The sequence below is a fragment of the Rhinoderma darwinii genome, chromosome 7 (genome assembly GCF_050947455.1).
Source record: "Rhinoderma darwinii isolate aRhiDar2 chromosome 7, aRhiDar2.hap1, whole genome shotgun sequence".
NCBI lineage: Eukaryota > Metazoa > Chordata > Amphibia > Anura > Rhinodermatidae > Rhinoderma > Rhinoderma darwinii.
Genome location: NC_134693.1, coordinates 142,420,700 through 142,448,063, shown reverse-complemented (window position 1 = coordinate 142,448,063; position 27,364 = coordinate 142,420,700). Strand labels below are relative to the sequence as shown.

At 45.5% G+C, this 27,364-nt stretch overlaps 1 protein-coding gene across 3 annotated transcripts; it reads right to left on the bottom strand.

Annotated features, from left to right (window-relative positions):
- Positions 1-4,300: 4,300 nt before the first annotated feature.
- LOC142656913 (inter-alpha-trypsin inhibitor heavy chain H3-like) lies at positions 4,301-27,044 on the bottom strand. Of its 3 annotated transcripts, none has more exons than XM_075831907.1 (23): positions 26,812-27,044; positions 26,064-26,218; positions 25,766-25,870; positions 21,659-21,821; positions 21,176-21,286; positions 20,617-20,745; positions 20,423-20,539; positions 19,935-20,103; positions 19,047-19,172; positions 18,351-18,532; positions 17,801-17,986; positions 14,820-14,962; positions 14,003-14,160; positions 12,627-12,662; positions 11,408-11,425; positions 10,745-10,765; positions 8,903-8,920; positions 8,616-8,648; positions 7,824-7,940; positions 5,347-5,515; positions 5,041-5,186; positions 4,838-4,913; positions 4,301-4,499 (listed from the first exon to the last, which is right to left on the bottom strand). In XM_075831907.1, the coding sequence occupies exons 1-23, from the start codon at positions 26,983-26,985 to the stop codon at positions 4,367-4,369; spliced, it is 2,685 nt and encodes an 894-aa protein (XP_075688022.1). In that variant the 5' UTR covers positions 26,986-27,044; the 3' UTR covers positions 4,301-4,366. The 3 variants fall into 3 exon arrangements, with proteins under 3 accessions (XP_075688022.1, XP_075688021.1, XP_075688023.1); XM_075831906.1 differs by having other exon boundaries at positions 26,064-26,221; positions 26,812-27,043; XM_075831908.1 differs by lacking the exon at positions 8,903-8,920 and having other exon boundaries at positions 26,064-26,221.
- Between the last annotated feature and the right edge of the window lie 320 nt (positions 27,045-27,364).

The following is a 27,364-nucleotide window of genomic DNA, read 5'->3' as shown; positions in this document are numbered from 1 at the left end:
ATCCAAGAGACGGAAGTGGCGTCCAGTCATGTAAAACTTACCGGGCGCCGGTTACGTGCAGGTGTCATTCCCTCTATAACGGAACATCAGACCTTTCATTCTCATTTATAGTTTTTTATTTCCATCCAGTCTATAATTTTAGCAATTACATTTTTCTCCGTCTGAGCTTTCAAAATCACGAAAATAATGCTAGACAATAACACTAATAACACGGTGCGAAGACGAGGAGGACGATGATTATAGAGGAGATAATTATACCTGATATACTCCCAATCCCCAGTAGAAATGATATAGAAAATGATAAAATAATAATAATAAGTTATAGGGAAGGCGTCAAGTACAAATTATATACATTGTCTAGCAAAATATGCAGAAATGAATGACAAAAAATGAAAAAACATATTTCATGGTGGAGAAAAAACAAAAAGTTGGGTAAGAATAAAAAAGTTGTATAACAAGATACCATTGAATAGTTTTATCAATCGATTACTGTCATCATTTAGACCTTAGGGGGTCACTGATATTGGGGGACAAGTAATCAAAGGAAAGTTGAAATGTTATGATTGGATTTTAAGAAACTATAGTCCCTGCTGTCAGGTGCAGTCGTCAGGATTATCCGCATGGTCTGTACCACATCCACCAACCCATGCACAACATGGAGAATATGCTAAGTGACCACTAGGGGGGAACTGATCCCCTAGATCAGAAGGAAGTGGAGATCTGAGTGCTGGGCCATAGACAGAATGCTCTGGTTCTATAAAGAGGGGGATCTATCCTAAGAAGGGTCATTACAGATTGGTCATTATCCATTCGTCATCAACGACCAGACATCAAACCACAAGACTACCAGGGACAGAAAACTGAAACCAGTTCAACAAGGAAGAGTCTGGAGATGAAACCAATGGTCTACAATTCAGACCCACCACTAAGTCACCAAGGAGAAGAAGCTATCCCAAGCACAGGAATCCCTACTATCAGTTCGAAGAGGGGACTAAAGATAAAACCACCAGGCCATCAGGGACACGGCACAGTGCTACTAATTGATCAAGGAGAAGTAGCTATCTCAAAAGATCTCTAGGGACTTGATCTTTTCCCCTAGAGCAATACGGAAGAGACTCTTTCCCAAGCAAAATTATTAAGGAAGGTCACGGAGACTTAATTAAGAAAGGACACTATCCACTATACCACCAAGGACTAGACACTAAACCACTAGGCCACCACAAGCAGGAGTCCCTGTTACCGGTTCATGAAGGAGGGAACTGAAGATCAAACCACTGGGCCACCAGGGACAACACACAACACCATTGTAACGATTGTGGGGTATGTGGACCCACTAGGCGCTCCGCCATAGAGAAGTAGCAGCTGGACGATCTATAGTCACTGATAGTCTTTAGGACAAGAGTACCTGGATAGAAGATTTGGCAGATACTTGGCACAGATGACACTTGGCACAGTTGACGTGTAGCAGTCCTAGGCCCACGGGCTGTCACGTGCACGTAGACTGTGCACCGGAACAAACACAATTACGGGATACAGGGAACAGGGAACACTGGGTACAGGATACAACTAAGGGACCATTTGCTGACTGAAGATGGGTAGACACAACAATGCTCAGGCACAGGAAGGAGGGCAGGATGGATTAAGTAGGTAGGGGTGCACAGGGATAGGCTAAGGAAGATTTTAGTTGCGCACGCTGGCCCTTTAAGAGGTCACCAGGGTGCGTGCACCCAGTACAGAAACAAGCAGCACGTAGGAGCAGTACACTCCAGCATCCCGGGGAGGAGGGAGATGCCGGCACAGAAGTAGCAGACGCTGGCGGCCGCCAGGGGAAGCAGGGGAGCGGTGCTGAGGAGCCTATGTCTGGTCATTTTCCCGTCGCTCCGGTGAAGGAACTGGGGAGTAAGTGACGTCACAGCGTGATCTCGCGAGATCACGCTGTGCAGTGAAACAAGCTGGACATGAATGAAGAGAAGGGTATGACGTTGATTGGTCAGCGTCATACACTTTTCTATACAACGCCCAATTGGTGAAACAAAAAAAAAACGCCCAGTTGGGCATTTAGAAAAAAAGTATGAAACAGGTGACAGTCTCTTTAAGATCCAGTCACCTCTAAGTTGCAGTCCCAAGCCCGCAAAGCTTAGCTCAGCTCCCATAATGCACTTCACACTTCTGCACTGCATTGTGGGAGATGTTATGTTTTCAACACCAATGCCAAATAATGCCGTCCAGCCCAATTTTTCCCCAATTATTAAGGGGTTGTCTAGTTTAGAAAACCCATTTCCATACACCCTATTAGGAGATTGTGAGATAATATCGGGGGTCCTCATCTCTTGGTCAGGGTTACATAGAGCGTCTCTCTCTCTGGAGGACCCGTCCTGTCCTGTATTAAACACACAACACATTGATATGAATGAACGCTGTGTAATGCTTCATTTCCCCTGTGGTGGCGCTGCAGGGAAATTGAACACTTACTGCCAGGTTTCCCCGCAGATCACAGATGATCGCTGGGGGTCCCAGCAGGGGGATCATATGTGATCACATTATTGTCAAAAGTGGAAATCTCTTTAGTGGTCACTTGTAGGTGGTTTTATACAATGACCTCTTGATATTCACTTTACACAGTTTTATAGGCAGTCGACACATAATATAGCGACACCCGAAGTCCGACCTTTGAGGATTTCATTATTGCTACGTGGTTGCCATCTCAGTAATTATAATGCAGCTGCTCAATATATTTTCCTTTTTTTTTTTGTCTTTTTTTTTTTAGAAGCTGAAAACCAAAAATGTCCCCAAATCCATATCCTGTTGAGTGATACAATGGAACCTCATATCAGAGGGGTTGTCCCACCAGGACCACCGATCACCACAGATCCCCCTGCTGACACCACCAGCGAACAGTTTATACAACCAGAGGCTGTAAAATTCCGCTACAGCAGCCACTACAGGGGAAATGTGGTATTACATGGCGCCTATTGAAATGGACAACCACATAATACATAATCACGGTATATCCTCCAAATAGCAAAAAGAGCAGCTCGTTGGCTCATAGAGATGGTCCCAAAAATAGAGCTCCCTCCATCGCGTCCATGTGTGATAATGACTTTGGAAGCGGTAAAGGCCGCCATATTGCTGGTCATCCAACTTTCTACAGCGTCTAGTAGAGATGTCACCCAGTTTTCTATATGTCTGTATTGTTATTCAGTATTACAACCCCTTGCTTCCCCTATACTGCCCTACCTGTGTGTCAGTCTTTACTGTAGCTCTATCATTCAATTCATAAAACAAGAAGCCCAGGCTGAACAGATCTATAAGTCTCTCCTATATAGGGGGGGGGGGGAGTGTAAAACGTGAAAAAGTAAATATAAAAGTCACTGATTACCTAGTTTTATGTATATAATGTTTTAAAAAAAGCTTTGAGTTTGAATTATTCACCATTTCTCCAAGATCTCTGTTTGCTGTCAATGAATGGGAACATAGCTTGTAAATATTTGTAGGCTGAAAACCTTTATTAATGCTTCTCACAGCTGAGGGTTCATTACAATTGTGAGCTAAACACATCAGCAATACAAAGCTCTTCCCTGCTTCTGATAGTTCGTTACAATGCATCAGTGCAGGTAAAATGTATCAGTGTTGTCCAGGCTCTTTAGAGGACTGCCTGCACTAGATACAATTGTAACAAATCCTCAGCTGTGAGAGGATTGATGTAAACAACCCTTGCTCACCCCCACCCACCACAAAGATCTGTATAGACAGAGGATCGGGAGAGACGGTCATTTTATTAGACTCATCCATTCATTGGTGTCATATATTTGCCAACTTATCAACATTTTAAAACCAAAAATATGAACGTCAGGTTTTTTTTTTAAGCCCCGCCCTGTTCTTCTGAGAACGCCCACAAAAAGACAGAAACTTTCAATGTGGTATAAACTCCGCCCCTTTGCGGGACTGTCCCCGGACTGTTGGTAACTGCATGTGATGGGAATCATTGTGTATTTTTGAATAAAATTTTATTTTTCGGGGGAGGGAATTGTCTCTAGATACTAGAGGTGAGCAAATAAGCGAAAAGTCGCCTTGTCTACGTTTCTCCGGACGCCATTTGCTCCGAATAAGACAACGGAGGCCGAAATGCCACAACACAGATCTTAATTTCAGGCTCCATTGTCTTATATAAAGAAAATATGGCTCCGCTATAGGAAGGTCGCCTCTCGGAGAGACCCCGACGAGGTGGATCTCTGCTGATTGGCCGATCTCCGGCATCTGCTGTCACATTTACATCAGTACAATGATTATTGAGAACATATGAAGAAACGACATTTAATAGCGGCTCACAGATTATTGGCTACATCGTATTCGTACATAATTATTATCATTGTGGAATTGTAAACATGTCTGATACAATGTATCCGGCTCCACCGAGCAGGTTCTCTGGGCTGAGTCGGACGTGCTGACAGTGACCTCGGCGCTGCTCCCCGTGTGGTGTGAAATCACAACCTGTGACCCTAAACAGAGAACGTTACAAATTAATGATATGTACTCCGTGGCCGCGGGCGTCCTGCCCAGATTTTGATATTTGGTCACCATGTCGCATGTAAAAATAACACTGATCCCTGCAGGGGCGAGGGGGACATTAGGGGAATAGTCGTGTGTCATCTACAGGAAGAGGCTGGAGTGACATCAGCCGATCACAGGCTAATGGAGAGCTCCTGTAGTCACCCAATGTAGGTGTGGTCTGTTGCTAGGCAACACCACAGGCACATTCCAGCAGATATGTTCTATCTGTAGTAAATCCCGGATGTAACGACACTGACGTCTGGATACAATAATGTGACGTTTGTACCTGTGAACGGGGATGATCTTCGGACCAACACTGAATGAATCGGAGTTCAGTCTCACATCGGTGTTCACCAACTGACCTGAAAGTCAAGAAATCAGATTTAAAAAGTGTCATTAAAGGAGAACTCCACCATCACCCTTCTTACCCATCTCCTCCCTCATTCGTTTGTGCCCATTTTTTATCAATATTTCAGCTTCACAACATACCCAATACCCCGGTGGTCAGATTCGATGCGGAGTATCCGCTGTCTACAAATAAGGACAGGTGCAGCGAGAGTCCGGTGGCGGTGATTGTAAAATTGGCTCCGACATCGAGAGGAAAAGTAATTTGTTCAATATTCGTTTTCAGAAAACTACGAAGAAAACAAAAGTAACGCATCTGTCTTGTGTAACCATACGTAATACATCCTGTGGAATCGCCACTGAATTGTTCTATGACTTTAAGACCCCTCCCCCCAACCTGCGCCTCAAAGTATCCAGGATTTATATAGTTAAAAAAGAGGCATCACTGACCCCGGACATTCAATGGCTGCCGTCCAATCATAAATGGTGACCTGTCCATCTCTTATTAAGGTGATATTGTTTGCATTAACATCGCCCTTCAGACGCGCTTTTTTATTCTCCAGGCCAAATCGTACAAAATGGCTGCCGTTGTCGCTCAGTTTACCGTTCACGGTGATACCTGGTGAGAAGATAAAAACAGAAGATACAATGTCGCTGTGTATTCTGGAATTACTGACTAGGGGATAAGCGGCGCCAGGGATGATAAGCGGTGTATGAGAACAGCGGTTGTTACCCTTAGTATCCAATGAGATCAGAAAGATTTACGTAACTCCACCGGAATATCCAGGAGACGCCCGGAAACAGGGGAGACCTTCTGTACTCCTGTAATAGCAGGGAAATCTCCTGGGTGCCCTGTGTACTCTCTAAATACTCCCCTCACCCTTTTCCGGCACCTTGTTATCCTCTTCAGTCTCGGGTCGTCATGGGGCCGATGTCATGACGTTGTCTGCAGCACCCGGGAGTGGAAAGGACTGTAGGAGCAGGGAGAGGGGGGGGATCTGAAGGAGCGGGGAGGATCTGCATGAGAGGGGAGAGGGGAGGATCTGCAGGAGCGGGGAGAGGGGAGGATCTGCAGGAGCGGGGAGGATCTGCAGGAGCTGGGAGAGGGGAGGATCTGCAGGAGAGGGGAGAGGGTAGGATCTGCAGGAGAGGGGAGAGGGTAGGATCTGCAGGAGAGGGGAGAGGGTAGGATCTGCAGGAGAGGGGAGAGGACAGGATCTGCAGGAGAGGGGAGAGGACAGTATCTGCAGGAGAGGGGAGAGGGTAGGATCTGCAGGAGAGGGGAGAGGGTAGGATCTGCAGGAGAGGGGAGAGGACAGGATCTGCAGGAGAGGGGAGAGGACAGGATCCGCAGGAGAGGGGAGAGGGTAGGATCCGCAGGAGAGGGGAGAGGACAGGATCTGCAGGAGAGGGGAGAGGACAGGATCTGCAGGAGAGGGGAGAGGACAGGATCTGCAGGAGAGGGGAGAGGGTAGGATCTGCAGGAGTGGGGAGAGGACAGGATCTGCAGGAGAGGGGAGAGGACAGGATCTGCAGGAGAGGGGAGAGGACAGGATCTGCAGGAGAGGGGAGAGGGCAGGATCTGCATGAGAGGGGAGGATCTGCATGAGAGGGGAGGATCTGCAGGAGCGGGGTAAGGGGAGAATCTGCAGGAGCGGGGAGGATCTGCAGGAGCGAGGAGAAAGGAGGATCTGCAGGAGAGGGGAGAGGACAGGATCTGCAGGAGAGGGGAGAGGACAGGATCTGCAGGAGAGGGGAGAGGACAGGATCTGCAGGAGAGGGGAGAGGGCAGGATCTGCAGGAGAGGGGAGAGGACAGGATCTGCAGGAGAGGGGAGAGGACAGGATCTGCAGGAGAGGGGAGAGGGTAGGATCTGCAGGAGAGGGGAGAGGACAGGATCTGCAAGAGAGGGGAGATGACAGGATCTGCAGGAGAGGGGAGAGGACAGGATCTGCAGGAGAGGGGAGAGGGTAGGATCTGCAGGAGAGGGGAGAGGACAGGATCTGCAGGAGAGGGGAGAGGACAGGATCTGCAGGAGAGGGGAGAGGACAGGATCTGCAGGAGAGGGGAGAGGGGAGAGGGCAGGATCTGCATGAGAGGGGAGGATCTGCATGAGAGGGGAGGATCTGCAGGAGCGGGGTGAGGGGAGAATCTGCAGGAGCGGGGAGGATCTGCAGGAGCGGGGAGAAGGGAGGATCTGCAGGAGAGGGGAGAGGACAGGATCTGCAGGAGAGGGGAGAGGACAGGATCTGCAGGAGAGGGGAGAGGACAGGATCTGCAGGAGAGGGGAGAGGACAGGATCTGCAGGAGAGGGGAGAGGACAGGATCTGCAGGAGAGGGGAGAGGGCAGGATCTGCATGAGAGGGGAGGATCTGCATGAGAGGGGAGGATCTGCAGGAGCGGGGTAAGGGGAGAATCTGCAGGAGCGGGGAGGATCTGCAGGAGCGGGGAGAAGGGAGGATCTGCAGGAGAGGGGAGAGGACAGGATCTGCAGGAGAGGGGAGAGGACAGGATCTGCAGGAGAGGGGAGAGGACAGGATCTGCAGGAGAGGGGATAGGGCAGGATCTGCAGGAGAGGGGAGAGGGGAGGATCTGCAGGAGAGGAGAGGGGAGGATCTGCAGAATCTAGTCTGGGTCTGTATTATTTTAGGGGGTCTAATCTGGGGTCTGTATTCATTTTGGGGTGTGATGAAGGGGGGGGGGGTCATATGCACTATTTGTTTTTCAAATGCCACAGGTTGGAGTGTGTCCTATATAATAGGCTGGGGTATACAGTAAAATAAAATTGTGCAGCTTCATTTGTTGCTTTTCAGAATCTTCCTGATGTCACGTCTCAGAAGTTGTCATGTATAAGGCTAGTGCTGCGGGAAGCTTGGGGGAGAGGAGGTGAAACATATAAATCTATGCTGCGATACTTCAGAACCTACCCGTCATTTCATCATGAAACACGTTGACAGTAACACCCGGTGCCTCTGTGACTTTAACACAGATTCTGTCCGTTTCATTTGGATTTCCTAATATAATGTGGAAAGACTCACAAACGGCTGTAAAAAGAAGAAATAAAAATCACATGAAGGCTCCTCCCTCTGATTGAGGCTACTCCTTCTGATTGAGGCTCCTCCTTCTGATTGAGGCTCCTCCTTCTGATTGAGGCTCCTCCTTTTGATTGAGGCTCCTCCCTTCAGACTATGTGCAGCTGTAGTGTCCTTGCTGTAAGTGAAATCAGCTTCGCATGGTCTGATGTGTGTGGGGGAAGTTATGGTTATAAATAATAAAACAAAAAACTGAACAAAGTTGCAGTGTAAAGCATGGGGAAGAGGCAAAATTAAAGTCAGCACCCCAATAACTGATTAGTGCAGTCAGAGGTCATAAATAATTTGGAGCATTTCCTCTGCTGCACATACAGACGATGTCACCAACAAATAAAATAACCACCCCAAAAAAAACGAATAGCAAGTGACACCTCCCCCCCCCCCCATCTCTCTACTTGGGGTTGTCCTCTGCTGGCCCTTATCCTCCCTGTTGTGGTCCTGTTATCAGGTCAGAGCCTGGTCCCACCAGCATTTGTTATTGATAAATCTCCCCATTGAGGTGTCTGGGACTTCGGACTCCCCCTGGGCTGAGCTGCTGGGAGCCCCCCACAAACTACTGTTATAAGAGCTGAGCAGGCGGAACGGACAACTTTTCCAATAGACGCCATTAATAAGGAAACAACTTACGCGCCTGAGTCGCAAATACCTCCACGAGAGATTCTAAAATATAGAAAAAGAAAAAAGGTGAGATGAAGAAGTCCCTCCAACGGACGCTGGTCCTGGGGCTCCACCCGCCTACCCCAGATCTGGTCCTGAAGATGGCGCCCCCTATCTATACAGCTTTTGTAAGTTTCCCTGGCAGGTTTTATTTGGGGGCATGGGTCAATTTGCCATGTTTATCTGTGACGAGGGTGATCCACGAGGGGATACAATGTAACTATTCATTCTATAAAAGAACATAAAAGAATACGCACTTATGTCAATTGGAAGATCTGAAACAAAGGAAACATAAGACTCGTCCGTTAGATACAATGTTCATCAGTGAAAGAGATCATGAACCGATTCATAAAGGAATCAGTCCTGGGAATACAAGGGGTTTAATGGGAAGGGGAATAATGGGAAGGGGAATAATGGGAAGGGGAATAATGGGAAGGGGAATAATGGGAAGGGGAATAATGGGAAGGGGAATAATGAGAAGAGGAATAATGGGAAGGGGAATAATGGGAAGGGGAATAATGGGAAGGGGAATAATGGGAAGGGGAATAATGGGAAGGGGAATAATGAGAAGAGGAATAATGGGAAGGGGAATAATGGGAAGGGGAATAATGGGAAGAGGAATAATGGGAAGGGGAATAATGGGAAGGGGAATAATGGGAAGAGGAATAATGGGAAGAGGAATAATGGGAAGAGGAATAATGGGAAGGGGAATAATGGGAAGGGGAATAATGGGAAGAGGAATAATGGGAAGGGGAATAATCGGAAGAGGAATAATGGGAAGGGGAATAATGGGAAGGGGAATAATGGGAAGGGGAATAATGAGAAGAGGAATAATGGGAAGAGGAATAATGGGAAGGGGAATAATGGGAAGGGGAATAATGGGAAGAGGAATAATGGGAAGGGGAATAATGAGAAGAGGAATAATGGGAAGGGGAATAATGGGAAGGGGAATAATGGGAAGGGGAATAATGGGAAGAGGAATAATGGGAGGGGGAATAATGGGAAGAGGAATAATGGGAAGAAGAATAATGGGAAGGGGAATAATGGGAAGAGGAATAATGGGAAGGGGAATAATGGGAAGGGGAATAATGGGAAGAGGAATAATGGGAAGAGGAATAATGGGAAGAGGATTAATGGGAAGAGGAATAATGGGAAGGGGAATAATGGGAAGGGGAATAATGGGAAGGGGAATAATGGGAAGAGGAATAATGAGAAGGGGAATAATGGGAAGATTAATAATGGGAAGAGGAATAATGGGAAGGGGAATAATGGGAAGAGGAATAATGGGAAGGGGAATAATGGGAAGGGGAATAATGGGAAGGGGAATAATGGGAAGGGGAATAATGAGAAGGGGAATAATGGGAAGGGGAATAATGGGAAGGGGAATAATGGGAAGGGGAATAATGGGAAGAGGAATAATGGGAAGAGGAATAATGGGAAGGGGAATAATGGGAAGAGGAATAATGGGAAGAGGAATAATGGGAAGGGGAATAATGAGAAGAGGAATAATGGGAAGAGGAATAATGGGAAGGGGAATAATGGGAAGGGGAATAATGGGAAGGGGAATAATGGGAAGAGGAATAATGGGAAGGGGAATAATGGGAAGGGGAATAATGGGAAGGGGAATAATGAGAAGAGGAATAATGGGAAGGGGAATAATGGGAAGGGGAATAATGGGAAGAGGAATAATGGGAAGAGGAATAATGGGAAGAGGAATAATGGGAAGATGAATAATGGGAAGGGGAATAATGAGAAGAGGAATAATGGGAAGAGGAATAATGGGAAGGGGAATAATGGGAAGGGGAATAATGAGAAGAGGAATAATGGGAAGAGGAATAATGGGAAGGGGAATAATGGGAAGAAGAATAATGGGAAGAGGAATAATGGGAAGGGGAATAATGGGAAGAGGAATAATGGGAAGGGGAATAATGGGAAGATTAATAATGGGAAGAGGAATAATGGGAAGGGGAATAATGGGAAGGGGAATAATGGGAAGATGAATAATGGGAAGAGGAATAATGGGAAGGGGAATAATGGGAAGAAGAATAATGGGAAGAGGATTAATGGGAAGAGGAATAATAGGAACGGGCGGTACATACTTTCCTCATTATCGTAGTATCCTGCAGGGGGAGAGGGAAACACAATCACACATCTGTTTGTATAGAACATTCCGATGACATTTCATCTCCATGTACTTATCATTACATTTTTTTAAGGTCGTACATATGTAGCAATCTTTAACTTGACCGTGATAATTTACTGCAGCATAAAACCTTATCACATGACGCAGCAAACACCATTAAAAAACTCAAGTTAAAGTTTCTTGCCGGAGTATATTTAATGCGTGTCAAGGTAAAGATTCTGCCTCTGTATACAGCATTGCTTGGCAGTGTTATGTGAGCACAGTATGCCGCTATTATTCAGGCATCGCGTTGTAATATTGCTAAGTCGCAGGATCTTTAAATAATTTGGTCAATGTACTGTAGGGCACTGTGATTTTGACACTTGGTGGTAGACTATGAACATTACATGGTTGTGTTATGTTGGCGCAGTATGGCGGTATTATATAGACATTGTATAATGCTGTTTTATGCTGATGTCATTTGGGAACTATAAGTCACGGTCATTGTGACACTTTGCGGTGTTAGTATACGGGCTCTGCAGGACACGGTTATGTGGGCACAGTATGGCGCTATTATTTACATTTTGTAAAAAAAACTGTGGAAAAAAGGAGATTAAAAAACAAAAGCTCCAGATCTTACCGTAATAGTGGGAATCCACTGTTGAAAATAAATGTATAGCGTTAGATACACAACGGATCATACATCACGTGCGTCAATAAAAGCATAATGTTCTGTTCTACAGTATGAGCTGCTCTTATTCCTACCCAAAGATCTGCTATAAGAACGTGAAAAATAAATCAGATTCAAAATAAATGAGTAAAAATAAAAAATACGTCTTTTACTAGTTTTTGTTACTATGTATCGGATTCAACTTCTGATACAGTCATCATTATGTAATAAGTAAATGCAAATTCCTGGTATTAAGAGGTTCATTTGAACCTGTAACATTAATGTCGGGGTGAAACGCTGACTGATATAACGGTGAAGTATTATCGTCCATGTTCTGATAAAAATAAAAATCATCTTGTTTGAATACTCAGCCCCTCCTCCCGACTCAGGACCCGCCCATGCTTAGTGCTAGCCGTGAGTCTGGGGGAATATACTGTGTGTTTCTGTATGTGGATATGTAATTGGCTAACTGCTTGTCACATGACATACATCACGGGCCACACCCACTCACTTCAAACAGAGCTCTTTTCCCGTCCGGCCCCATTTAAATGAATGGGAGGCGGAATTTTCCATGGTGGATCCTGCCGCAAAAATTCTGCTGTTTAAACATACCCTAATATTTCTAACTTGTCTCAGATATTTTACATTGAGTTATGCAGAAAGAAAGTGGCGTTGCCTGCAGAGTGGGCGGGGTCTTCTCAGTGTGACGTTAGCGCTGTGCTCTGAGCCAATTAGAAGTATCTCCCATTCTGCCCCCTATCTAACAGCATGAAGTCTCATAGATACAGAGCTGCAGCTGCATCTCCCTCCTCCCTTTCATCTATTTACTGTGTTACCTTAGATGGATTTCATAGTAACTGAGGAGGTTTGTGAACATTTACCGAGATCCTGCAGGGAGAGGGGAATTACAGGCTGCCGGGGGGTGAGAAAGACGACACTGTCCCCATATAATATTTATTACAAAGTTTTATATACTTCATGTTCTGCTGATTTACGCTCAAGTTATAACATTTGGTGAACTTTAATCTTGACCTCTGTAAATTTCTGTCCAGATTAATTATTCTGCTCTCTATTGCCGACTGTTGGCCTGGACTCAACCACGACTTCTGATGCCCAGTTTGTTAATGCGCTGAACCTGTGTACTTTTTTTTGCGGTCACACACCAATGTACATGAACATTAATACATACCGGAATCATAAGACTCGTCAAGTTCAGCAAGCGAATCTGTGAAATATAAGAAAAACTATTTAGCTACGTCTGCGCACTTTCTACCATTTTCTGGTATTCTGGATCTTCTATGATGTTACCTTTTGTGTTGTTTTCTCTTTATTTTTCAGCTTATTCTCTCTAAACTTCTCTCTGCCTGCAGCCACCACTAGGGGGAGCTCACTACATACAGATATATACGGCTACCATAGAGTTACATAATAACATTCTGCTTCTTGCTGTCACCACTAGGGGGAGCTCACCATACAGATATATACAGCTCCCATAGAGTTACATGATAAGATTCTGCTACCTGCAGTCACCACTAGAGGTGGGCTGATTACATACAAATATATACAGCTCCTATAGAGTTACATGATAACATTCTCACACCTTCAGCAACCACTAGGTGGAGCTCACTACATACAGATATATACAGCTCTCATAGAGTTATATGATAAGATTCTGCTACCTGCAGTCACCACTGGGGAGAGCTCACTACATACAGATATATACAGCTCCAATAGAGTTACATGAAACATTCTGCTGCCTGCTGTCACCACTAGGGGGAGCTCACTACATACAAATATATACAGCTCCCATAGAGTTACATGAAACATTCTGCTGCCTGCTGTCACCACTAGGGGGAGCTGACTACATACAAATATATACAGCTCCCATAGAGTTACATGATAACATTCTGCTGCCTGCAGCCACCACTAGGGGGACCTCACTACATACAGATATATACAGCTCCCATAGAGTTACATGATAACATTCTGCTGCCTGCAGCCACCACTAGGGAGACCTCATTACATACAGATATATACAGCTCCCATAGAGTTACATGAAACATTCTGCTGCCTGCAGCCACCACTAGGGGGACCTCACTACATACAGATATATACAGCTCCAATAGAGTTACATGAAACATTCTGCTGCCTGCTGTCACCACTAGGTGGAGCTCACTACATACAAATATATACAGCTCCCATAGAGTTACATGAAACATTCTGCTGCCTGCAGTCACCACTAGGGGGAGCTGACTACATACAAATATATACAGCTCCCATAGAGTTACATGATAACATTCTGCTGCCTGCAGCCACCACTAGGGGGACCTCACTACATACAGATATATACAGCTCCCATAGAGTTACATGATAACATTCTGCTGCCTGCAGCCACCACTAGGGGGACCTCACTACATACAGATATATACAGCTCCCATAGAGTTACATGTAACATTCTGCTGCCGCAGCCACTACTAGGGGATGAGAAAGAAAGGAAGAGATGTAGGTTGGCGGTGGTGTGACTCCTGAATGTCGGCAGAGCTGCCTATAAACATTCGCACTCACCGTCTTCTTTCGGTTTATTTGCAACAAGTTCATCTGATTTCTCCTCCTCGGGCGATGTCACTACCATTGATGTTAATGGTGTCACAAAATTATACTTCAAGGATAAACCCAGGGCATTCTCTGTTGTCTTCATTATTTCTTTACCTTCAGCTGAAATTCTACAAATAAGAAATTCCTTCTCATTATATCTCTGCAGAAATGTTCTTCTCGTTGTATCGTGTGATCTTTCAAAACCAATTTTTTTATTGCTTTAATGCAAAATTAAAGAGAAGCAACTTTGCAAATAGTCTTGAAATCTATGAAATCTATGAAATCTATGAAATCTATGCTTCTTCATAGTTTTGGAATCATCAATATCCAAAATGGATTAATTACGTTAAAGTGTTTTCCCCTTTGAACAATCTCTTTTCATTACAAGGGTCCCGTGATGACAAGTTGATCGCAGGGTATCCCGGGGCTTAGGCCTCCAATGATCATCAGTGATCTGTGAGGGAACCTGGCATCAAGTCTTTAATTTTCCTGCAGCGCCACCACAGGAGAAAATAAGAATTACTCATTAAAATCAATGGACTGTCCTTGTAATGTACAGAGGGGCCGGGTCCTCCAGAGTCAGGGGCGCTCTTTGTAGCTGCTCTCTGCTCTGGATGATAAATGAGGGTCCAGAACAGGGGGACACCTCCTATATTGACTCAGAATTCCCTAATAGGGTGTATGGATATTGGTTTTCTAAAACAGACAATTGAACTAGACTAAGAGAGTGTGAAATATAGTACAAAATTAGAAATAACATAAAAATGAAGTATAAAACGCTCCGTACTGTTTAATCAGCAGTTGTTCTATGGTCAGATAAGCCCACAGTCTCTCCGTGAAGTCCCCAAATATATACCGCTGCTCTCTGGACACCTCATCCTCCTCCTCCTGTACAGGAGTTTCCACTGTCATGGAGAACGGCTCAGAAAACTTCATTAAAAAGATAAATAGTCATAATCATTGGTGTCAGAACCAGATTCTGCTCTGTGCACTTATATACCATTATATACCTGTGAGGATTCTCCCGGGGACATGTTAAGCTGGGACACAAGCAGGTAACATTTTTACAACCGTTTCTGAAGAAGTAGAATTCTGTACCAGATGGAGGCAATGACTGTAAATATCCACCTTACATCGAGAGCTGAACTCACAATTCTGCTTGATTCCCACTGGCTCTCTGCTGGTTTGGTGTCTGTACAGATCATGCTCTGTTGGAGATGTAGTGTTTGAGCTGGTTGCTGACATTCCCTGTATTTTTGCTGCTCACTTGTCAGATTTAGGGTATGTTCACACAAGCTATTTTCGGCCGTTTTTCGGCCGAAAAATCAGAAGCAGAACGCCTCCAAACATCTGCCCATTGATTTCAATGGGAAAACGGTGTTCTGTTCCGACAGGCCGTTTTTTTACGCGGCCGTTTTGAAAAACGGCCGCGTAAGAAAACGGCCACGAAAAAGAAGTGCAGGGGTCACTTCTTGGGACGTTTTTGGAGCCGTTTTTCATAGATTCTATTGAAAACAGCTCCAAAAACGGCCGTAAATTATCATTAGAGGGCAGGGTCAGTAGTCATCCCATTATCATTAGAGGGCGTAGTCAGCAGAGTTACAGTGTTATCTTATTAGAATTAGAGGGCGTGGTCAGCAAAATGTTCTCATTACTATTAAAGGATAGGGTCAGCAGAGTCATCTCATTATCATTAGAGGGCATTGCCAGCAGACTAATTTTATTATCATTAGAGGGTGGGGTCAGTAGAATAATTACATTATCATTAGAGGGCGGATCATCTCATTATCATTAGAGGGTGTGGTCAGAAGAGTAATCTCACTACTTTTAGAGGGCGTGGTCAGAAGAGTAATCTCACTATTATTAGAGGGCGTGGTCAGAAGAGTAATCTCACTATTATTAGAGGGCGTGGTCATTAGAGGGCGTGGTCAGAAGAGTAATCTCGCTATCATTAGAGGGCGTGGTCAGCAGAGTAATCTCGCTATCATTAGAGGGCGTGGTCAGCAGAGTAATCTCGCTATCATTAGAGGGCGTGGTCATCAGAGTAATCTCGCTCTCATTAGAGGGGGGCTCAGATGAGTCATTTCATTATCTTTAGAGGATGGGGATTTAATCTCTTTCTCTCGTGCTGCCCCGTCCTCTGGAATGCGCTACCCCAGACAATCAGATTAATTCCCAATATCCACAGTTTTAAACGTGCCCTGAAAACACATCTATTTAGACCGGCCGATAACATTCCCTCATCTGACTCCTTTCCATGGCCCTCCTTATAGATTAGTCATCAGAATAAGATTCCCTCACACTCCTTCTCTTCATGTCCGTCATACACGGATACCGGCTGGTGACCGGCTCATGCAGCTTTATGTTACCACCGCATGTGTATAAAAATGGCCGGACCATTGTACAGAACAAACACTGTTACACGTTGTGTCTCCCTTATTTCCTCATAGATTGTAAGCTCTTGTGATCAGGGTCCTCACTCCTCATAGATTGTAAGCTCTTGCGAGCAGGGTCCTCACTCCTCTCCTCATAGATTGTAAGCTCTTGTGATCAGGGTCCTCACTCCCCAGATTTGAATTGTAAATTAGCTTTGTCACTATGTAATGTCTGATATTGTTTGTTTCATGTTCCCTCTAAATTGTAAAGTGCTGCGTAATATGTTGGCGCTATATAAATAAAGATTATTATTATTATCTCATTATCATTAGAGGGTGTGGTCAGCAGTCATCCCATTATCATTAGAGGGTGTGGTCAGCAGTCATCCCATTATCATTAGAGGGTGTGGTCAGCAGTCATCTCATTATCATTAGAGGGTGTGGTCAGCAGTCATCTCATTATCATTAGAGGGTGTGGTCAGCAGTCATCTCATCATCATTAGAGGGTGTGGTCAGCAGTCATCTCATTATCATTAGAGGGTGTGGTCAGCAGTCATCTCATTATCATTAGAGGGTGTGGTCAGCAGTCATCTCATTATCATTAGAGGGTGTGGTCAGCAGTCATCTCATTATCATTAGAGGGTGTGGTCAGCAGTCATCTCATTATCATTAGAGGGTGTGGTCAGCAGTCATCTCATCATCATTAGAGGGTGTGGTCAGCAGTCATCTCATTATCATTAGAGGGTGTGGTCAGCAGTCATCTCATTATCATTAGAGGGTGTGGTCAGCAGTCATCTCATTATCATTAGAGGGTGTGGTCAGCAGTCATCTCATCATCATTAGAGGGTGTGGTCAGCAGTCATCTCATTATCATTAGAGGGTGTGGTCAGCAGTCATCTCATTATCATTAGAGGGTGTGGTCAGCAGTCATCTCATTATCATTAGAGGGTGTGGTCAGCAGTCATCTCATTATCATTAGAGGGTGTGGTCAGCAGTCATCTCATTATCATTAGAGGGTGGGGATTTAATGACAGATGACCGCTCTTTTGTACTGCTGGAGGCCTAGATAAGACAAAATAGTACCACTGTACACACAGATAAGGGGAGGTATGCAGCCCCCCTGCCACTCCCTGGTCTCTGGGGGAGGGGGCTGTATTACTCTATTGACATTTTTTGACCATTAATTCCCTTTCATTGCAGCTGCCATAAAGCGCACACCCTGCTGCATGAGATATATATATAGACAATACAGGAAGGAGGTGTATGCCTTCAATATGGCTGCTCCCAGGAAAGTATATAAAATGAAAGAATAAGAATCACAGAATTTCTCTTCTACAGACTGAAAACGAAACACACGAGACGTTCGCTTTGTCGCGGCAGATTTCGGACTCACGCCCTGGGCTTTGACTTCTGCTGTGAGGGTCTCCAGACTGTTATTGGATATCCGGCCGGCTACGATGATTTCAGAGCCCTGGTAATAATGTCTGAAGCTGTTCCTGGTCACGTAATCCACAGAATTATCCAGATACTGCAGCTCAATATTCAAAAGCATCGGGTTCGCCACTTCATTGTAGAAGCCCTGCAAGGGGAGGGAGAGTGGGGGTTATAGTCTTATAGGTGATAGACCACAGAACAATTAGATCCGATTGTTGTCCAGAAAAGGCCTAGATACCATAGAGGCAGCTCCACCTGCACAAACCCCCCCCGAACAATCCAACGTCATCGGAGGACAAGTGAGGGGGGCACTGGTCAGAGGATCATGCTGCTCTTCTCTCTATTGATCATGCCGCTCTTCTCTCCTATTAAATGATGGGAAGGGGGGGTGTGGAACCAGCATCGGGCACCCCGTTCTTGGCATGGTGGGGGGTATATGGCATGTACTAGCTTCGGTAGGGGGAACTTCACGAACTCATGACGTAGAATATATGACGCCAGCTGATCACCTGTAACTGCAGAGCGGAGTCTGAATCCTCATATATTCGACGTGCCAGTCCTCCATTTTCTAAAGCCAATTTCTCCAAAAAGTTAAAATCGACGCCGTTGCCAAATCCCAAGCAGTACAGCGCGGCCTGACCGTCCAGAGATCGCTTCACGTTGTCTATGATTCTCTTATGGTCAGTGGTTCCTGTATAATAATAGTGATTATTAGTGCGGGTGACGGCTCTGGCCTCGTCATGGCGTCTCTAGGACATTCCAGGATCTTCCAGACGCTACATCAAAGGGACCAGACGAAACGCGTCATCACCAGACACCCCATACTCAATAAGGTCATGTCCCCTTATACTCGCTGTGGATGTTATTATTAGTCACAGAAATCAGTGCACCCTACGCTTATAAGCGCAGCGCCAGAACCAGGATGGCAGGCGGGGATGAGAGGAATGATCTGACCTGCAGCGGGTGCAGCACCTATGGGGGTCTTCCATCTCTGCACGCCATGGTAAAGAAATACCGTGACCCAAGACCAACCTGCATAATAAGTTTTCCTTTATATTTGGCCAATGATGGGAAGTTTTGGCCCCAATCTAACCAGCGCTGCGATATTTGGGGACACTCATCCGTTCTCTCTCCTGCCGTCCTGTAGCATTGCTCTAGAGTTCCCCTATAACTTGTAGGACAATATTTAGCCGCCACTCACTCACCGGATGTTGGTTCGCCATCTGAGAGGAATATTATCATGGAGGCGCTCATTGGAGGCAGCGCGTTATTAATGGTGGCATTTGTGAGCATTTTTGCTGCAGTAAGCAGAGCTTTATTGATGTCCGTCCCTGCAGAACAGCATAGGGTTAATGATAAACAGTGACACCAAAAAAAGTGAGCGTTGACGTGGCCCCCGGCCCCATCCATAGGCATCAAGAAACCGTCATGTAAACCCAATCCACGCATTGTATTACACTCAGGACCACTCACATTCCTATAGACCCCATTCAATTAGGAGATCAATGGTGCCCAATAAATGACCCAGCTGAGGTAGCAAATGGGCACATTGCCGCCCACTGAGCCCTCTCAGCCAATCAGAGGCATTCATGCAAACCATTTGCTGCTTCAAATAAGTCCACACGGTCGGATGGGACGAACCACGGGCACTTTTAGGATTCTGATGAGGCTGAGAGGGCGGGGGCGGGGTACACTATCGGGAGCTTGCAGTAGTGATGTAGCTATAGGGGGTGCTGACGTTATAGTCGCACCAGGTCCCTGAGTGGATCCCCTATAAAGGGTCAGTTGTGACAATTGGGGGGCCTGAAACAGATTTCACATTGGGGACCACTTAAAGTCGTAACAGGGCCCCCCTCCTATCACATGTCATTTATAATACTGGTGTCTTCCTATGTGGAGAGGATCCTTTGGGCCCCGTCATGCACCAGGCCCCCGGGGCAATTGCCACCTATGCACCCCATATATCTACACCCCAGCGGCCCAGGACCTTCCTGCTCAGACTCAGCTATCCTGCCTTAGGCTGTATTGTAGGTGCCCCATTTTAAGGGGGACTGTCCTTGTAATACGCTCCTTGCCTCGGACCCCCGACGTACCTCCTCTTGCGGTGATCTTTGTCACAAACTCCTTTGCCTTTTTGATGTTCTTCGTTGTGGCTCTGACCAGACTCTTCTTCCAATTATCGACTTTATCGTTAAATATTAGAATCCCGATGTAATCCTCCATAGGCATATCCTCCAGGATCTTAGTGAAGGCTTCATAAGTCTGTAGAACATGATAGAAGAAAGGTCATGCCCGGGTGGTACCTCCCTGGACAAGGCGGGGGCAGGGCTGCCCATCTATAAGGAGGGATAATACTCCATGATCTCTCTACTAACGGAATATATTGGGGTCATGCACAAGAAGCAACCCCCTAATGTCGTCTTACTATGGGATTGTGTTCCCCTTGGTGACGCTGGTGTTCCCCATGGTCGCCCTGACTTGTTGACAGTAAATATCAGTCCATAGTCCACCAATGGGATGCCGCCGCTAGCCTGATAACAGAGAGCAGGGGCGTCCGGTGGGATTGGAGCGGAATCATTACCTGTTTGATTTTATTCCCGAACATTGACCCGCTGTGATCGATGATGAACAGCACATTTTTCGGTAAACGTTTAAGGTTGGTCGGGGCAAAGTAATGGACAAAGTATCCATTGACGATCTGAGAAGAAAAGTACAATGTAACAAAGTAACAATGGAACGGAATCGGAATATAACTGTAACGATTCCTCCAGTCACCTGCACTTTCCCAGCAGAACCTTCTCTCCTGACGTCATACGTTATCCTGAGATCCCCGTCCAGAAGGGTCTCCGCACAATCCGGACATTGGCGCTGCTGGCGCAGGGTTGGTTTAAATTCTATATGAGCCTGAAAATGAGCGAGAAAAAAATTAAGTGAAAAAAATAAAAACCCACAAATGACAGTGCGTGCCCCACCCCCGCACCTGTTCCAGTATTGATCTGTGTGACACATTCTCCTCCGCCGGGTGCCAGGCTCCACCCACTAATGTTATCTCCCTATCCCTACATCTTGTGGACCAAACCATGTGATAACTAAGCTCCACCCAAGGTGGGAAACATTTATAATAATAAAGGCCGCTGGAAGTGATGCATCATGGGAGATAATAGAAATATAAAGGATCTATACATTTCTGCCCGATCATCCCTGATCTCCTCCAAGAATGGGGGGGCACCAGTGTACAATTATGGGATGACCGGAGGGCTCCTTTAAGTACAAGTTTCTTATAATGGCAAACATCATCTTCTTCTTCTGATGGCGTCCGTGAATTGGTCGTTACCTTATTTTCCGTACGATTTATTCTGACCACATCGGAGAGTTCGTTTGTCATAAATGTCGCGACGGCTTGCAGGAAGCGGATTCCTTGTGGTTCAATGATGTCCACATTGATCTGTAAAATATCCATATTAAATAGTTTTGCATGTATATAGATGTATATGGTCCCATATGGTGAGAAGTCTTTTGTAATTTTTCACCCTATATCATATTCCGGAGGGACAATCACTTACAGCTGCCATTACACATAGAGGTGGTCACCGAGCCCGCCACAGACCGCGAATGCCATAGATATGGGTATTCTAATGAGAGCTCCAAATGTGCGACACCTTTATTAAAGTTATTATCCACCACGCCCGATTCTGTCATAATATAGCGGTATAGGGGACGCAGCTTTATTTTCCTGGCTTGGTGCCGTCTCCGTGGCCGGGGTCTATGGGGGGTCCGGGCATTCCGTTTTCCGTTGTTATCAGCGTTCATTACTCACCTGGAAGTTTTCCACAAGTTCTTTGGGTCTAATTCTCAAGTATAATTCATAGTTCCCGAGCTGCCGCTTCAATAATTCCTCGTACACCAACTTAAACGTTGCTGTAGAGAGAGGTCCCACGTTTACCGAAATCTTAAAATTCTCCATTTTGCGCCCCGTGGATCTGAACAAAGAGATTTCAAGAGCGTCAGTTTTAATATTTTATATGTAAGACACAAGCAGGAAAAAGCAATGGGGCCCAAGTGTCAATACGGGAGCGTGTGATGTTCTAGAGGGGCCCCGGGGAGCAAAAGCCTCTTATATTAGGGTTATTACCAGCGATTCCCTTATATCATTGTATGATTGGAATCTCTCAGCTATTCCGGGGAATCCTATCTCCACTGCAGCCGCCATCTGCGCTATAAACACCACGTACAGACGTATTTGTGATGCCGTCAGGCACTGGGATTTGCCCACCCACAGGATGCCTGCTGACAGTAACGGACCCTGTATTCTGCTGCCAGTAACGGACCCTGTATTCTGCTGCCAGTAATGGACCCTGTATTCTGCTGACAGTGACGGACCCTGTATTCTGCTGCCAGTAACTGACCCTGTATACTGCTGACAGTGACGGACCCTGTATTCTGCTGACAGTAACGAACCCTGTATTCTGCTGAGGGTATGTTCACACGTAGTCAACCAAAACGTCTGAAAATCCAGAGCTGTTTTCAAGGGAAAACAGACCCTGCTTTTCAGACGTTTTTTACCAACTCGCATTTTTACCAACTCATTTTTTTACCAACTCGTTTTTGGAGCTGTTTTCATTGGAGTCTATGAGAAAACAGCTCCAAAAACGTCTGAAAGAAGTGTCCCGCATATAATGTATATAAGTGTCCCGCATATAATGTATATAAGTGTCCCGCATATAATGTATATAAGCGTCCTGCACTTCTTTTGACGAGGCTGTATTTTTACGAGTCGTCGTTTGACAGCTGTCAAACGACGACTCGTAAATAACAGGTCGTCTGCACAGTACGTCGGCAAACCCATTCAAATGAATGGGCAGATGTTTGCCGACGTATTGTAGCCATATTTTCAGACGTAAAACGAGGCATAATACGCCTCGTATACGTCTGAAATTTGGCCGTGTGAACATACCCTGACAGTAACGGACCCTGTATTCTGCTGCCAGTAACGGACCCTGTATTCTGCTGCCAGTAATGGACCCTGTATACTGCTGACAGTGACGGACCCTGTATTCTGCTGACAGTGACGGACCCTGTATTCTGCTGCCAGTAACTGACCCTGTATACTGCTGACAGTGACGGACCCTGTATTCTGCTGACAGTAACGAACCCTGTATTCTGCTGACAGTAACGGACCCTGTATTCTGCTGACAGTAACGAACCCTGTATTCTGCTGCCAGTAACGGACCCTGTATTCTGCTGCCAGTAACGGACCCTGTATTCTGCTGCCAGTAACGGACCCTGTATTCTGCTGCCAGTAACGGACCCTGTATTCTGCTGACAGTGACGGACCCTGTATTCTGCTGACAGTGAGGGTATGTTCACACGTAGTCAACCAAAACGTCTGAAAATCCAGAGCTGTTTTCAAGGGAAAACAGACCCTGCTTTTCAGACGTTTTTTTACCAACTCGCATTTTTCGCGGCGTTTTTCGCGCCGTTTTCGCGGCATTTTTTACGTCCGTTTTTGGAGCTGTTTTCATTGGAGTCTATGAGAAAACAGCTCCAAAAACGTCCAAAGAAGTGTCCTGCATATAATGTATATAAGTGTCCCGCATATAATGTATATAAGTGTCCCGCATATAATGTATATAAGTGTCCCGCATATAATGTATATAAGTGTCCCGCATATAATGTATATAAGTGTCCCGCATATAATGTATATAAGTGTCCTGTATATAATGTATATAAGTGTCCCGCATATAATGTATATAAGTGTCCCGCATATAATGTATATAAGTGTCCCGCATATAATGTATAGAAGTGTCCTGCATATAATGTATATAAGTGTCCTGCATATAATGTATATAAGTGTCCCGCATATAATGTATATAAGTGTCCCGCATATAATGTATATAAGTGTCCCGCATATAATGTATATAAGTGTCCTGCATATAATGTATATAAGTGTCCCGCATATAATGTATAGAAGTGTCCCGCATATAATGTATATAAGTGTCCCGCATATAATGTATATAAGTGTCCCGCATATAATGTATATAAGTGTCCTGCATATAATGTATATAAGTGTCCTGCATATAATGTATATAAGTGTCCCGCATATAATGTATATAAGTGTCCCGCATATAATGTATATAAGTGTCCCGCATATAATGTATATAAGTGTCCCGCATATAATGTATATAAGTGTCCCGCATATAATGTATAGAAGTGTCCCGCATGTAATGTATATAAGTGTCCCGCATATAATGTATAGAAGTGTCCCGCATATAATGTATATAAGTGTCCTGCATATAATGTATATAAGTGTCCCGCATATAATGTATATAAGTGTCCCGCATATAATGTATATAAGTGTCCTGCACTTCTTTTGACGAGGCTGTATTTTTACGCGTCGTCGTTTGACAGCTGTCAAACGACGACGCGTAAATAACAGGTCGTCTGCACAGTACGTCGGCAAACCCATTCAAATGAATGGGCAGATGTTTGCCGACGTATTTGAGACGTATTTCCAGACGTAAAACGAGGCAAAATACGCCTCGTATACGTCTGAAATTTGGCCGTGTGAACATACCCTTACGGACCCTGTATTCTGCTGACAGTAAGGGTATGTTCACACGGCCGCGTCCGTAACGGCTGAAATTACGGGGATGTTTTCAGGAGGAAACATCCCCGTAATTTCAGCCGTAACGGCATGTGCAGGCGCTTGAACGCCGCGTCCATTACGGAGGTATTTGGCGCTGCTTTTAATTGGAGTCAATGAATAACGGCTCCAATTACGCCCCAAGAAGTGACAGGTCACTTCTTTGACGCGGGCGTCTATTTACGCGCTGTCATTTGACAGCGGCGCGTAAATATACGCCTCATGTGAACAAACGTCAGCCCATTGCTTTCAATGGGCAGATGTTTGTCAACGCTATCGAGGCGCATTTTTCGGACGTAATTCGGGGCAAAAACGCCCGAATTACGTCCGTAATTAGTGTGTGTGAACATACCCTAACGGACCCTGTATTCTGCTGCTAGTAACGGACCCTGTATTCTGCTGCTAGTAACGGACCCTGTATTCTGCTGCCAGTAACGGACCCTGTATTCTGCTGCCAGTAACGGACCCTGTATTCTGCTGACAGTAACGGACCCTGTATTCTGCTGACAGTAACGGACCCTGTATTCTGCTGCTAGTAACGGACCCTGTATTCTGTTGCCAGTAAGGGTATGTTCACACGGCCAAATTTCAGACGTATACGAGGCGTATTATGCCTCGTTTTACGTCTGAAAATAGGGCTGCAATACGTCGGCAAACATCTGCCCATTCATTTGACGCACTGTGCAGACGACCTGTTATTTACGAGTCGTCGTTTGACGACCCGTAAATTTACTGCCTCGGCAAAGAAGTGCTGGGGACTTCTTTGCCACGTAATTTGAGCCGTTCTTCATTGAAATCAATGAAGCACGGCTCAAGGTTTACGAGCGTCTCAGACGCCTCGTAAATTACGAGGAGCTTTTACGTGTGAAACGAGGCAGCTGTTAACAGTCTGTCTTTTCACACGTAACTGCCTCTCAGCGTGTGAACATACCCTTAAGGACCCTGTATTCTGCTGACAGTAACTAAAGGGAAGACTAGATGAGTCCCGATCTCCTGATCAGCCAACAATCAGGCTAAGTTGAAGAGGAACTGATTGTCAGCAAATATGGAATATGGGGGGGGGGGGGGGGGAATTGGCCCAAGGGTCATGGAAAGAGCGTGGAGGCGGAAAAAACACCCAAAACCCTAATGGGGGCCCATTTAGATTTTTCCTATGGGGCCCCCTCTCTTCTATGTACGCTACGGCTTCCCAGAGATGAATGTGCAGGATTTCGGGAGAGAAGCTTCTTCCATTTGCAGGAACTAAATCAATACAGCGTAATGGCATCTAATGATACCTACTGGACCAGGCCGGCGCTGTGCCCCCTGGATACGGCTTTTTGATATTTCTTCTTTGCCTCCGCTTTATCTTTAACTATCCCGACATTTGCTACATTGTCAATGATCCTTGAAGAAACAGAACATACATTATTATCAGAAACATTGTATCACACGGGCATAACGCCCCAACTGACCCCCCTGTGAGCAAGACGTGCGGCCCCTCCCCCGATGTATCTCTACATGACGAGTAGCCGTATACATGCGTTACTAGGCAGAATTGCCGCTAAATATCTCGCAGCTTTCTCTTTCTTCTACCCACATGGTGAAGTTGGTGATAAACGCCGTTTTTGGCAGCTCCATTTCAAAAATGGCTTCTTGGGAGGAATTCAATAAGTTTTGGATGATGGTGGTGACGAAGGTTCGAGCAAAGCGTGACGAGACCCGGCTGTGTATGTGCATGCTGCGGATCTCCATCTTCTGGAAGGAAAGACAAAGACGTTCATAAAGATGTGATCTCCAACCTCTGCAGCTAGCACAAAATGCTGGGAGTTGTAGTCCCACACAGGTTGAGTAAATTAAGCTTCACCTTTGGCGCTCCTTTAACTGATAAATTAAGGACAGTGATGGGGAGTAACAAATGACCCCCCCCCCCCCGCCCATACTATGACTGCTGCCATTACAACATCTAGCAAGAGCAGACAGCAGGGGGCAGTCTCCTCCCTGCTGCCTGTGACCTGTAACTCACTCCGATCCTGGTAGTTTGTTACAATGTATCAGTGCAGGTAAAATGTATCGGTCTGGAGGCCAGGCTGTTTAGCTCACAGATAATTTTTTTTTTTTTAGATTGGATACAATTGTAACAAATCTTCAGCTGTGACAAATATTAGTTGTTTTTTTTAGCCTCTTGATATATAAAGGTTTCCATTCTCTGACAGCAAGCTAAGATCTAGAAAATGGTGAGGAATTGAAACTGTAGAAAGTTGCAGGACGGCTCATTCTACAGCGATACGTTTTATTTCTATTGTATATTCGCGGTTATTTGCAGGGTGACGAGGGTAATTACTGACCTTTCCTCCATGACACGAGGGCAGGGGACACAGGGTGACGAGGGCAGATATCAGCAGACTCCACCGCTGGAGGTTCCCCATAGCTCGGAGCGATCGCCGGCGGTCACTTTCGGGATTAGTTAGTAACTCGCTCCAGTGAAAGTTTGTGCAGAAACAAACACCAAAGTCAAACATCTGTGTCCTAAAAAGAGATTTTGCAGCTTTCAGGTCACGAGGCGTCCAAATCTCCTCCACTCCAACCTAATGGACCCTGATCAAAACTTGTCCTTTTGTTTGCTCACACGCAGGGTCAGCTCTGCTCCATGGGGTAGTATTGGGGGGAATAATTCTACGTTCTTAAAGCTGCAGCTACAAAGTTACTGACAAACTCCCAACATGCAACATAAACAACTAACTGAAGGGTTTTTGTGCCGGCGGTTATTATTCTCCGCTCTAAGGCTGAATTCACACATGCGGTTTTGATGCAGTTTTTTAAGCCAATGCCAAAAATGGATGCAGCAAAGTATTTCCTGTATACTCTTCCTTCCTGTTTACTTTTCCTTCGTGTTTGATC

What these genes read in the sequence shown, in the direction of transcription:
- LOC142656913 (XM_075831906.1), bottom strand. Translation starts at nt 26,985, where the DNA reads ATGTTTGACTTTGGTGTTTGTTTCTGCACAAACTTTCACTGGAGCGAG. An exon ending in TAAATCGTACGGAAAATAAG is followed by an intron (nt 20,746 to 21,175) that starts GTAACGACCAAT and finishes GCTCATTTTCAG; the next exon opens with GCTCATATAGAATTTAAACC. An exon ending in AGATGGCGAACCAACATCCG is followed by an intron (nt 18,533 to 19,046) that starts GTGAGTGAGTGG and finishes ATTATTATACAG; the next exon opens with GAACCACTGACCATAAGAGA.